Consider the following 13,185-nt stretch of genomic DNA (forward strand, 5'->3'; position numbering starts at 1 on the left):
GGGTAAGACGGTAGACCCAACCGCCAAATTATTCTTCCAAACAAAATTCCGACCAGGATTCCGACTAATTCAGTGGAAAAACGAAATCCGCCAGTCGGAATACCAGAATCCGGAGACACCAGAACCAGCCGTCTTTCGACTGAAAAAATCTCGGCCTCGAATCCGGTTGTAAACAAAACATACGAAAAAAAAAAATATAGAAAAAAAATGACGTTTTCGGCTAGAGTTGTGCACCGGTTTGTTTTTCGATTCGATATGGATATGTGAAAATTAAATCGATTTTATCGGATATTTCGGATATGGATTATTTTGATCGATTTTTGTTAATTTCTTCAGTTTCGTTGAAATTATGAAGAAAATGTGAATCCTTTGGTAAGTTTTGGCTTAAAATCTAGCTTATCTGGAAGAGTCGTCCCCCTCGGGGTAGATACTATGGCGGCTCGATACCGCTCTATAATAATTATCACTTCTTTAAGTTTTAACCATTCGTACTCACGTTTAGTCCCACTGTGCAAGGTGTATGGGCAGATTAATGGGCACTTAGATCGAGATGCGTTTCGCGGATCGATAATTCTAGCGTATATCGGAGCTAAAACAGTATTATGTAAATATTTTGTACATAGTAAACGTAATTAATTAGTTATAAACAATTACCTTGCATGTATAACTAGGATAGTGTAGCTTTTAGGTTAGAGGTAATTCACTTAGGTATAAGCCAACACTACTAGAAAAGATACATTTCAATAATATCAATGCAGCACTATTTCAATTGAGTAATTATTAATTACCTTTCAACACTTCAAATACGGGAAAATTAATAACGAATATGTATAATTTAGTGTAAACTATTTGCTAGTTAGCGCGATCTGAATTCACGTGAGAGGTCTTCTATACTGTTTCTATTGTACTTACAATATTATTCGGCTCTATGACGTTTGGCCAACATCCTCGGAAAGAAGGGGCTAACTATACCTGTCTACGGTAGTGTGGGTAAGCTGTTATTGTCGGATGGAAAGGTGCGCAGCTACGCCAGAGGCGTAAGTAACAGGGGTGATGGTGAGTGTGCTGTGCAAATTACAATATGTTTAATGGTGAATATTTTTCGAAAAAATGGTGTTGTAACAATAAAATTTATTGTATTTTTATGATATTTTTTATCAGGGCAGTTCATCGTGAAAATTAATGAAAAATGTTTGTTGGCAAAAGTGCTGAAAAGTTCTACTTTTCAGCTTAAGTGTCGAAAAGCAGAACTTTTCGACACATTAAATGTTTAAAATTTTGTTTTAATGTAAAAAGTAGGCCGCAGCGCTCTTTTGCTCAGTGAAGAAACGTTTTCACAAATGACAAAAAAAATATTTTCAGTGTCCACTGCTCGAATCGAACCAAAAGTTAACCGGCAAAGCGCTGCTGCATGGGCTTCGACTAGCGTGAAGTTGCCGCCACTTCCTGTCCGGGCTGTCAGTTGACGTCACTTGCCAGTCTAGAGGCGCTGCTCGTCCATTTCCTATTTCTTTTACTTTGTGAATGGTGTCAGAGTAAGGTGAGTTTCGTGTTGCTGGTGGCAATTTTGGTGGAAAAAGTGTAGTTTTTCGGAGTTGTTAGTTGGAAATAAGTTGATAACTTGGTAGCGACCGCTGACCCGCTACCGGAAAGGTAAAGTATCCGGCGGAATCGGTGCAGTTTGGGTGGATATTCGGACTTTGAAAGTTTGCGGCTGTAAACAGGCACATGTAAACTAGCGAGCGGAGTGCCTCCAGAAGTAGTGTCAAAATTCGGAACGCGAAAAACGTTGCGGGTTTCTTTCGTTCGGTGGTGAAATTCGGAACAAAAGTGAAGCTTTTTGGGGCTCTGTGAAGAATACGATGATGTGTTGGGGATCTTTTATAAAAAAGAACGATTAATTTTTGATTGTGTTTCGCGAAAATCCCAGTCAATTTGTTCTCAGTGTTATCATTACCTTTTGGCACCAAGTTGCGGTGAGTATTGCAATCGTTTCCAAATTTAAGAAAACATTCCTAAGCTTTAGCATGACTTTCTGATTGGGTATCTTTTTTATTATAAGTGAAACACGTCGAATATTCAGAAGCAGATCCCCAAGAAACTAAAACTTTGTAGGAGTAGAGTGTCGGTGTTACTTTCTTGAAGCGAATCGATATGAAATAAGCAAGTGCCCCAGTGCAAGCAGGTTCTAATCTGAAGTGCAAGACGAACGATATTGTTGTATGGAGACGATTCAAAGAAGGCAACTTGGCCCACACGCACACGAGTACAGGTTTTAGTTTCTTTTGCGGTGATCGAGCCTCTGAAGATTCGACGACTGCTTCACTGTCCCAAGAGAGTTGTAGATCCGTTCCGGTCCAATCCGAGTCCATTTGTGGGGGGAATGTTTTCTTGATTTGACTAACGAAACATTGATTCTATTTTAGGTTCCTACAGCCGTCGACACAAAGCAACACAAGTGGAGCGAAACGAAAGCATTTGATATAGATGTCCATAACCTCAAACGATGTTTTGGAAGCAGCTATTACGATCCTTCTGTTTACCTGTGTGGCTTGAACTTGCGTCAGGAAGGCGGAAGTCGTCTTGGCCGTAAGTAGAGTTCATGGGTCTCAGATTGCCCGCGTCAAGTTTATGTACAGATAGTGGAAGTGATTTAGACGAATGACTGTTGTAGTGTTCTGATCCATAATAACTACGTTGAGTGTTAAAAAGGACGAAAAGGCTTTTGTAAACAAAGCATTCTCTCCAAAGTCCAGTTTCGTGTTCAAACGGAATTGCATAAGAAAGTTCTTGGACGATTCCCGGCAGAAACTTTCTACAGTGACTGCCAGTTGAATTGTCATTTCTTCGCAACTGCGTACTGCGATCGAAGAAAAGCGGTTTCTTGGGCGATTCAGAAAAGAAACTGCAAACAGCCCTTAATCCAGCAAATGAGAAAAACCTTTACGATCATCAAGTAGAGCAAAGTTTTCTCTTCATATTATATTCCAGAATAAAATCAGCAGTAGTAGTAGCATGACCATGAAATGCTCAAAGAACACTACATACCTATAAGCTGGAAAGCAAGAAAATAGTCCTGTTGAATGAAGCAGGTTGAACATGTTCGAAGTTGCTCCAACCTGCTCTTACCGTTTAAAAGCATTGTGCACGTGATGTCAATGTTCTGGCAGATGTATTAGCAATGTTTCCTATGAAAGTTGTTCTTCACTTAAATTAATGAAGCACAGCCGGTTAAATTCAGGCAAATCGCCCAGCAATGTTGCCTGCTGGGAAGCTGAACGATCACTGTTAAAAGTTTCTTCAGTTGGATAAAAATCGATAACTAATTAATGAGACGTCCGATTTGAATGTGGTCTTCGGCAAAGTTGTAGCAGATAAAGAAGCCTAGGAGTACTAAGGGTCAACTTCAGGTCACTTGGGAAAATGCTACGGTCAATTGACTGAAAAACGTTCTTTTCCCATAGTAATTTCCATACAAACTTTGAAGGGCTTGTGCACTCTCAATTTTCAACCAATTCAGCTCAAAATTTGGGAGAAGCATCTGAATCTGGTTACGAATCGAATAAGGCCGATGCAAATATTATTTTTCTTTTATGTCCGAGACCTCTCATCAGGTACGAGGGGGTGGACAAAAATAAAGAAGGAACAAACGAAAAAAAAAACTATTAAAAAACTATGAAATTCAAATAACTCAACCTACATATGTACAGATGGGTAAATTATTGGTTAAATTGGGAAAAAATCCACAGCTCAGGTGAGATTTGAACTCACGACCCTTATTCGCTAGACAAGTGCTTTACCAACTAAGCTACCGAGCCAATTAATGACCCGGCAACTTAGTTGTCATAAGGTTCAATTCTAATCTCATCGATCTATATCATTTTCCCCTAAACCGCAAATATAACCATCTCTGTTGTACATATGTACAAAGAGCGAAAGCGATTTGTTTATTGTTTGAAACTGTTTGCCTATCGTACAGGCAAGCACTTGTCTAGCGAATAAGGGTCGTGAGTTCAAATCTCACCTGAGCTGTGGATTTTTTCCCAATTTAACCAATAATTTACCCATCTGTACATGTGTACGTTGAGTTATTTGAATTTCATAATTTGACCACACGGATTGGTATTACCGAAAATTTGCACTTCAAGTGAGTCGTTATTAAAAAACTTAAAATTATAATCATTATTGAACAAATATTTGTCAACTATTGAAAAAAATTTTGCTTGAAAATATTTTTTCTATTGAAATTAGTCATTGGCCGCCATGTTTTTTTTTCGCCCCTTCAATATTTTGGGATTTTTGAAGGGGGTGGTGACATAAAACAAATTAAATATTTGCATCGGCCTAAGCGGTGTGGAGCAAAAACGATTTTTTGAACTATCTTACTGGCAGCCAAATTGGTGTTCTCCGATGTTTCCCCTTAAGGATGTCCAAAACCTTTCAGACTCTGCTCTCCATTTCAGCGTTAGATGTACAAATTTTCCACCGAAAATTAAGGCTCTGTGTTGATCGAAATTAATTTACTGTTTGGCGCAGAGATCTCAGGTTATGAACTTTCAGATGAATTCGAATTACTTTAATGTCCATCAACTTTTTCAGAAATCCACTTAAAAAATCCTTAAAAGTTCTTATAGTATTTTCTGAAAGTCCTAACAGTAGCATTCGCTGTGTAAATTCCTCAAGAACCCTCTCGGGACTAGTTATCAGAATCAAGTAATTTCTCAAGGGTTCCTCTAGGCACCCACCCTGCAATTGCTCCAAAAAACTGTGAATTAATTCCAAATATTATCTCACTCCAATATTTCAGTAGTGATTGGCAGTCCTTGGGACAAATTTATCCAGGAAATTCCCATGAACTTTCAGCACTTCACTTCTTCCAGGAATTTCTGCGGGAGTTCTTCTAAGGGTTTTCTTTCGATATTACACCAAAAGGAAAGCCAAAGTGCTTCGAATCTTCATCATTCAGTTAATATAGAAAACTATTACAGATTTCTTTCAAAAATTCTGTTAAGATGACCAAGTCTTCCAACTTTTTCAGGAATTTCTTTAAAATTTATTTTGGATATTTTTGTAAGGATTGTGCTACTTTTCCCCGAATGTCGTTTCCCCGAACGCCGGTTCCCCGAATGCCGTTTCCCCGAACGATCCCTTTCCCCGAAAGTCAGTTCCCCGAATGACCCGTTTTCCCGAAAAATACATTCTTGTTCAAAAATATTGTGATTTTTCAAAAGGGCTTGAGTTGCAGATTTTAAATTGTATCGTTATCTGGGCGGAAATTGATCATTTTTAATATATCTTTTCTACTAGAATTCTTTCAGGGATTTCTACTAGAATTCCTCCAGGGATTTCTACTAGAATTCCTTCAGGGATCTCTTGAAGAATTTTTTCACGAGTTTTCAGCAGGAGTTCCTCCCGCCATTTGTCCAGAAGTTTTTTTCCTGTAATTTCTTCAAGAAATTTCTGTGAGCTTTCTTCTAGAGTTCCTTCCTGGTTGTCTACAGGAGTTTCAGCTGGGATATGTCTTAAAGGTTCTCGTGGGGTTTATTTTAAAGTTGTACCTGAAATTTCTTCCGGAGTTTCTCCAGGAACTTCTCTCAAAAGATTTCTTCCGGTGTTGGTCCTTGGATATCCCTCAGAGTTTTTTTTTTTTTTTTATTTCTGAAATCATGGACTTTTTCCTAAGATTTTTCCCGGAGTTCTTTCTGGGATTTCTACAGGAGCTATTGCTGATACTTCTTATTGAATTTTTCCCGTGATTTCTATCAGAACCAGGATTATTCCCAGAACTATTCCCGGAATCTTATCCGGAAATTGTTCGGAGATTCTGGATATTCATTCAGGGATTTCTCAAACAGATACTCCCAGAGTTCTTGTTGTAACTTTTTTCCGCAGGTTTCCCTCAGAATGTCTCCTGGGATAACTTATGAAATTCTCTATAAGAAATTTTTGGAGAAATGTTCGAAGAAATCCAATTGAAATTTTGCGAGAAACTCTTATTGTAGAAATCTCGACATGAACTTCAGAAAAAAGCTGATTTGTCGTGAAAAGAAAAGTTCTAAGAGTAATCCCGAGATGAAATTTATGGACATCCAAGAAGAATCTTTGGAAACCTCATGGATGGAGCCTTGGGAGCAGCTATAGGCGAAATTCCGTGAGAAAATCCAAATGAAATATTGGAAAACTATCGGTAAGAATCCCATGATGAAGTGTTGGAAAGATATACCGGAAATCCACTAAGCGACCTTTGTGAAGGAGCTTCAAAAAATTTGGGATGGATCTTCTGGAGGAATCCATCGAGAAACTCTGGAAGCATATCGGAAAACCTCTGAAAGAAATATCGGGAAGTATTGCGCATACCCCATTGGACCCCTTTCGCAGTTAGTATAACCCTACGTCTCCACTAGACAGAAATGTCTTGCCATTTTGCTGCCAGAAAGAGAAACAGAAATGATCAACACCGCTGCTTTCCAAGCAAACAGCGAGCGAACATTTCTGTCATGACACATCTGTCCAGCAAAATGGCAAGACATTTCTGTCTAGTGGAGACGTCGGGTAAGTGCGGGATCGTGAAAAAAAAAACTGCGATTTTGCATCAAATCGTGTCTGTGTCTTCAGCGCACTTATGTTAATGCATGCTGAATAAGAGCGCAGAGGACACCGCAACGATTCGATGCAAAATCCAATTTTTTTCAAGATTATTGTTAATGCCTCACTGGATTCTTGACACATTTGTAAATTGTTAAATTTACTATCAGATTATTGGTCAATTTCCGACGAAATTTTTATCAAATCTTCCAGAAATACTCGACAAAATTCCTAGAATAGTTGGTCCGCAGTCAGTCAGTGTCTACTACGCGATTGTTCGGGCTAGTAAAGATAAGCTGAGGAATTCGTTAAACCTGAACTTTTCGACGCTATTTTGATGCAGATGTGTCATTACATAAAAGAATAATAGTATTTTTGAAAACAATGCCAGAGATTTTAAATTTCAAGTGCTTGCAGGACATTTTCTCGAAATCATTGGAAAACAGATGGTCCGGTCTGACTTAACGCCGACCAGTTTATTTCTGAAAGAATATTGAAAGTTATCGTTGTTCGTTGATAATTAACCTCAAGTTATAAATTATAGGATTTAGGGTCGATTTCTTCACCTCGGCTTAACCGGTAAGCCGGCTTACCCATATAGTTAAACCTGGTTTAAAGCTTAAGCCAGGGTGAAGAAATTGGTCCTTTAATTTCAATTTTCAATTTTAAACCGATTGATTTGAATGATTGCAAGTGGCTACATGATGTACGTATCTGATCGTGTCCCGATAATCAAGTCAATTGATTCAAAACGCAATAAAATCACGTTATAGGGTAGGACGGGGCAAGATGGCCACCCGGGGCAAGATGAGCACCTCTCCGTTTTACTACTTTTATGATGAATTTTGCCGAAACAGCTTCATAATCCGTTAGAATAATGTTCATCCTGTTTGTAAACCTGATACAAGGCACTTCATAATGAACGAAACTAAAGATATCGTCAAATAAGCCGATAGCATGGATTTTTAGCATTTTCTTATAAGAAATCATCAGAATAAAATAAGGCTTTTATGTCAGAATCAAATTTTTACCATAATTCTAGTTGTAAGCCAACATTACTAGCTTACTGCAAAGCATTTTCATTTACATTAGAAAATATTTTCTAAAAACAAACATTAAAATTTATTCAATTTTAGTTATTTACCTTTAGTGGGGCAAGATGAGCACCCCTGATGGTAATATAGAAAATATTTTGAAATTATTGTAATCCACTCAATAGTGCCGAACATTGGTTTCCGTAACCTCTGCAACTATTTGGTTGAGTAAATTTCTAAAAATAAGCAACCTAAGAATCGTTTATTGTTTTTCGGGTCATTTTGTATAAAGTATTATAAAACCGCATTTTTTTCAATAGGTAATCGAAAAAAAATGATAATTTTAGAACGTGATACCATAGCTATACACAAGGTTCACTATATCAATCAGTGTATGACCAATTTATTGTTAAAATATTGGGATTTTAATGAAGTGCTCTTTTTGCCCCGTAGGGGTGCTCGTCTTGCCCCGTAGCATGTTCGAACTGACCATAAAACATCTTTTTTGTTTAGTCAAATAAATCATCCTTATTGTGAATTTTGAACCCTCCCATGTTTATGGGTGATAGAAAACAAGATATAGAAAAGAACTACTGAGAGGTACTTTGAAAAATTGTGTTCACTTTCAATAAACTCAACGTGATCCTTAGGGTGCTCATCTTGCCCCGCCCTACCCTACTCAGCAAAATGAGCTCTCTCTGTACGATCTGAATCCCCTGTAGAGAATTCTACTACCCTACACAGTAACTTTCGCTAACACACCCTACTGTACTCAAAACTTGCTTGTGCAATATATTCAAACTGGCCTGATCGAAGCTGGGGTCTTGCGAAACCCTCCTTGACCCTAGTCAAAAACGTGGCCTAGAGTAAATCGACTTGTCGACGGTCATTGAACGTTCCACAACCCATGGCGTATCAATAACATATTTGATGAGTTACAGATCCACAAAAAAAAACAAATACTCGACTTTCGCTCCATTCAGCTGTTGCTTCGTGTCCGGACATCGAGGAACCTGCTTCTGCTACACCTATGAACCCCGCGCCCCTAATCAACCCTTCCTCCTTTTTAGCTCAACCTCTGACCGGACCATCACACCACCACCACCACCATGCCGCAGAACGAGTACATTGAGCGTCACATCAAGCTGCACGGCCGGCGGCTCGATTATGAGGAACGCAAGCGGAAACGCGAGGCCCGCGAGCCCAAGAAGCGCGCCGCCATGGCCCGCAAGCTGCGCGGCATCAAGGCCAAGCTGTTCCAGAAGGAACGACGCAACGAGAAGATCCAGATGAAGAAGAAGATCCAAGCGCACGAGGAGAAGAAGGTCAAGAAGACCACCGAGAAGGTCGAGGACGGAGCGATTCCGGCGTACCTGCTGGATCGTGGAGTGCAGTCCAGCGCCAAGGTCCTGTCCAACATGATCAAACAGAAGCGGAAGGAGAAGGCCGGCAAGTGGGACGTGCCGATTCCGAAGGTTCGCGCCCAGGCCGATTCCGAGGTGTTTAAGGTGATCCGCAGCGGTAAGACCAAGCGGAAAGCGTGGAAACGCATGGTCACCAAGGTCACCTACGTCGGCGAAAACTTCACCCGCAAGCCGCCCAAGTTCGAGCGGTTTATCCGGCCGATGGCACTGCGCTTCAACAAGGCACACGTCACACATCCGGAACTGAAGGCCACGTTCCACCTGCCGATCATCGGCGTCAAGAAGAACCCCTCGTCGCCCATGTACACCAGCCTGGGCGTCATCACCAAGGGTACTGTGATCGAGGTGAACATCTCCGAGCTGGGTCTGGTCACCCAGACCGGTAAGGTCGTCTGGGGCAAGTACGCCCAGGTGACGAACAATCCGGAAAACGACGGATGTATTAACGCTGTGCTGTTAGTCTAAGTGACCTGAATTTCTCGTTCTCGTTTTCATCTTAAGTATCTTTTTACGTTTAGTGTGTAAGGTTGCGTCGTTTAGTTAAGAATGAATGGATGTGTGAAAATATATATCGCCAAGGACTGCATTAATTTGTAACAAATGGTGTTTTCATTGGGCGGAAATACGAGGGATTACAACCGGATTTCGGCGTAAATAGGTAAGTGTTGCTTGTCTTATAGATTTCAAATGAATGTGTAAAGACAAGATTCAAAACAGGATTACGAAACTTTGGGAACGTCCATAAATTACGTCACGCAAAAATTGCCCATTTTTTGGGCCCCAAGATAAACAAACTTCTTCAAAGACATTCCCATTGATAAATACCTGAACATCATTAGGCCTGCCTCTGTCTCTACCGTCAATCATGTACTTCGTCTTGACCCTCTTCAGAGCATAAACTTCTTCCACTGCACTTTCTATTGTTAACTCTTTCCTTCCCACGACTTTGAACGACTTTTTCTATGCCAAGAAAGCGTTTCAGAAAAAAAAAGAGCTTGAACAAAAATTATTACAAATTGGCCAAATTTTTAGAAATCAACGAAAAAGTTTTTAGTTGTGAATCAATAGTTTTTTGATTGTTTATCAATAGTTCCACTATTGTAACAAGTTGGGATATTGGGCAGTTGGGTTTATCTAATGAGATTACAATCATATTCTAAAAACTATTGCATCATATTCATCTAATTCGGTTTGTCTGCAATTCGCCGAAAATCTATGGTGATCTAGAGTAGTGATGTACCGAATAGTACTATTCGGCCTTCGGCCGAATACCGAATAATTCGAATTTTATAATTCGGCGTAACGAATATTCGGCCGAATAATCGGTCATATATTTGTTAAAAATCTCGTAAAGTTATTGTAAAGGGCATCTTTGTTTTCAAGAAAGTAGAATTTGAAAGCCAGCATCTTCAGAAAAGTTTTAACATAACAGAAAAAGTAACTTTTTGCAAATAAAATGCTTCGAAAATCCACTTCACAATTTATTAAATTCTTGATTTAGTGTGTTGTTGGTATGTTTAGTCATTATTCGGTATATTCGGCCGAATAATACATTTAATATTCGGCAAAATCGAAAATAAGCTGATATTCGGCCGGCCGAATATTCGGTACATCACTATTCTAGCAACCATGGGAAGTAGAGGGTTAAAGCAACCGTTACATGTTTTATATTTGAGTATGTCATAAGTTACTTGAAAAAGTATTGTGAAACATTAAAACATGATATCGTAGGATTTTGAATTTAATTTTTGATTTTGTTGATTTGGGGTAGCAATGATTATGTCAGTGATCAATGTTCGTTTGTGTTTGAAACACCCTTACCAAATTTAGGGACTCTGATTTCAAATATCTTGTCTTATAAGTCTTTTTTGAGTTATTTTAGGTTTGAAGTCCTCAAAACCGCCAATAATGCCAAAAGGTAGGCAAAGGCTGAACGAATTGATAGCCTTCTTTAAATAAATCGGATATTTTATTGAAAAATGGCACTTTTATAAAAGTTGTGTGTATTAAATTCAACTCTAGGATATCATATTGAAGTTATACAGTCATTTCCAACCTAGCATGAATGTTTGACAATGCATCTTATTGCGTTACGAAACACAGTTAAGGAATAATCGTTTTATTTTAATGTTTATGAAACTAAATTTTAATTAATTCCATGTCATTTAGTAGCTTAAGGGCGGACGGGACGGTCGGGGAAATATCCGCCATTGCTCTGTTGCTACTAAGATGGTAATCTCGGATTCTACTTCATATTTTGCAACAAAAACCTATCACTGTGTATGCTCACTTGCAGTGCATATGCTGATTGTTTTTCAGCATCTTCAGTGCGATAGAACTCGAGATTACCATCTTCAAAATCGCGAGGCAAATTGTTAGAAAGAGAGGCAAGATAGGAAAAATAACACGGCGTCCCGTTTCACCTTAATAATAGTAGATTACAATATACCATTCGTGTGCAGAAACTGATTCAGTTAAAAGCCGATCAATGTTACCCCGCTGATCAATGATATCCCGTTTTACGGTACGTAGGTACGATCGATGCCGATGAGATCGTCCACAAAGCCGAGGAGCATGTGCGACCGTGTGATGATAGTGCTATTCCTTTGAACATCAGTCCTATTGCTCTTTCGAGTACAATGTTGACTGGTACAAGCATCAGTCTGCTTCAATCCATCCAAGATCACCAACGACGTAGACACTTAGTCTGCTATCCGTAAACTTTATTTTGATCCATGTAACGTTGCACATGTCAGTCTAATTAGTTTCGTTTGGAAAACAATGATCTGGCAAGTGTAAATAAGTTCCCCTGCCCAAATGGTCTCACACCCTACACATTACTCAGTTTATCGTTATTCAAACCATCTTATCAACTTGCTTCCAACTCCAACTCCAGTTATAGCTGCCCTGTCGAAAAGGTGCCACTCGATGGTTTTCCAAGTTCATTCGCTAAATATGTCCTTTCCATCCGCTTACTATTTACCCCCCGTCCAGGCATCCAGGATGCAGATCTTCGTCAAGACCCTGACGGGCAAGACCATCACCCTTGAGGTCGAACCGTCCGATACGATCGAGAATGTCAAAGCCAAAATCCAGGATAAGGAGGGCATCCCGCCAGATCAGCAGCGTTTGATCTTCGCCGGCAAGCAGTTGGAAGATGGCCGCACCCTGTCCGACTACAACATCCAGAAGGAGTCCACCCTGCACTTGGTGCTGCGCCTCCGTGGTGGCGCCAAGAAGCGCAAGAAGAAGAATTACTCCACCCCCAAGAAGATCAAGCACAAGAGGAAGAAGGTCAAACTCGCCGTCCTCAAGTACTACAAGGTACGTCGGGAAAGGGACGTTATTCTGAACATCGATCGTTCTAACACCCTTGCATTCTCTGTCTTTCCCCCATTGCAGGTCGACGAAAACGGCAAGATCCACCGTCTGCGCCGTGAGTGCACCAGCGAGACCTGTGGTGCCGGAGTCTTCATGGCTGCCCACGAAGATCGTCACTACTGCGGCAAGTGCCACCTGACCCTGGTCTATTCCAAGCAGGAGGAAAAGTAAAAAAAATGGCAAGCCTGCTCTCTCCGGGTGCTTTTTGCGTTACTTCAGTAGAAATGCCCGAAGGGATCTTCTTCTTTAATGTTTAAGAATCACGAAAAAAAGGAAAGGTTAAATTCTAGCCAATAAAAAACTTGATACGGTTTCACATTCCGTATTGACACCTAGGTCGACAAAGTGTTCTAGTTCCTTATGATGACTTCTACTAAAATTTAATGTTGTTAGTACAACACAGGGTCGAATATTTTGGCCAAATAACCGCCAGCTCAGTAGTGGGCAATGATAGGGTAGCGAACCACTTGGGCAGCGGCCGGTATTTTGGGCACTCTCTGTCTCTGCTATAACTCAGCCAATTCTAAACCAATTGACTTGAAATTTTGTACACGGCTAGATACTATACGTATCTCATCGCGTTCCAAAAATTGCGTCAATTGGTTTAGAATTGGCTGAGTTATAGCAGAAAAGTGCCCAAAATAGGACCCCTGCCGAGATGGTTCCACTTCCCTAATCATTTCCCACTACTGAGCTGGCGGTTGTTATTTGGTTATTTTTTTTAGCTAGAAACGGTCAAGGGTAACTCTCGCTGAGACCGT

At 40.0% G+C, this 13,185-nt stretch overlaps 3 protein-coding genes and 1 non-coding gene across 7 annotated transcripts in view; 3 read left to right on the plus strand and 1 right to left on the minus strand.

Annotated features, from left to right (window-relative positions):
- LOC134288002 (craniofacial development protein 2-like) overlaps positions 1-13,185 on the minus strand; it is a 366,803-nt gene that overhangs the window by 208,438 nt on the left and 145,180 nt on the right. The window lies entirely within an intron of this gene.
- Positions 1,406-12,760, plus strand: LOC109433241 (ubiquitin-ribosomal protein eS31 fusion protein). 2 transcript variants are annotated; one of them, XM_019709649.3, is made up of 3 exons: positions 1,406-1,540; positions 12,038-12,367; positions 12,446-12,760. In XM_019709649.3, the coding sequence occupies exons 2-3, from the start codon at positions 12,047-12,049 to the stop codon at positions 12,593-12,595; spliced, it is 471 nt and encodes a 156-aa protein (XP_019565194.1). In that variant the 5' UTR covers positions 1,406-1,540; positions 12,038-12,046; the 3' UTR covers positions 12,596-12,760. The 2 variants fall into 2 exon arrangements, with proteins under 2 accessions (XP_019565194.1, XP_062707473.1); XM_062851489.1 differs by lacking the exon at positions 1,406-1,540 and adding an exon at positions 9,581-9,701.
- Positions 1,516-9,644, plus strand: LOC109424394 (ribosome biogenesis protein NSA2 homolog). 3 transcript variants are annotated; one of them, XM_029859057.2, is made up of 2 exons: positions 1,516-1,540; positions 8,690-9,644. In XM_029859057.2, exon 2 carries the CDS (start codon positions 8,729-8,731, stop codon positions 9,506-9,508), a length of 780 nt encoding a protein of 259 aa, XP_029714917.1. In that variant the 5' UTR covers positions 1,516-1,540; positions 8,690-8,728; the 3' UTR covers positions 9,509-9,644. The 3 variants fall into 3 exon arrangements, with proteins under 3 accessions (XP_029714917.1, XP_029714907.1, XP_029714913.1); XM_029859047.2 differs by having other exon boundaries at positions 1,523-1,653; XM_029859053.2 differs by lacking the exon at positions 1,516-1,540 and adding an exon at positions 1,722-1,976.
- Positions 8,419-8,562, plus strand: LOC115259510 (small nucleolar RNA SNORA16B/SNORA16A family). Its single transcript, XR_003894112.1, has one exon. It is a non-coding gene; the product is annotated as a small nucleolar RNA SNORA16B/SNORA16A family (small nucleolar RNA).

Source organism: Aedes albopictus, chromosome 2 (genome assembly GCF_035046485.1).
Source record: "Aedes albopictus strain Foshan chromosome 2, AalbF5, whole genome shotgun sequence".
Classification (NCBI taxonomy): Eukaryota; Metazoa; Arthropoda; class Insecta; order Diptera; family Culicidae; genus Aedes; species Aedes albopictus.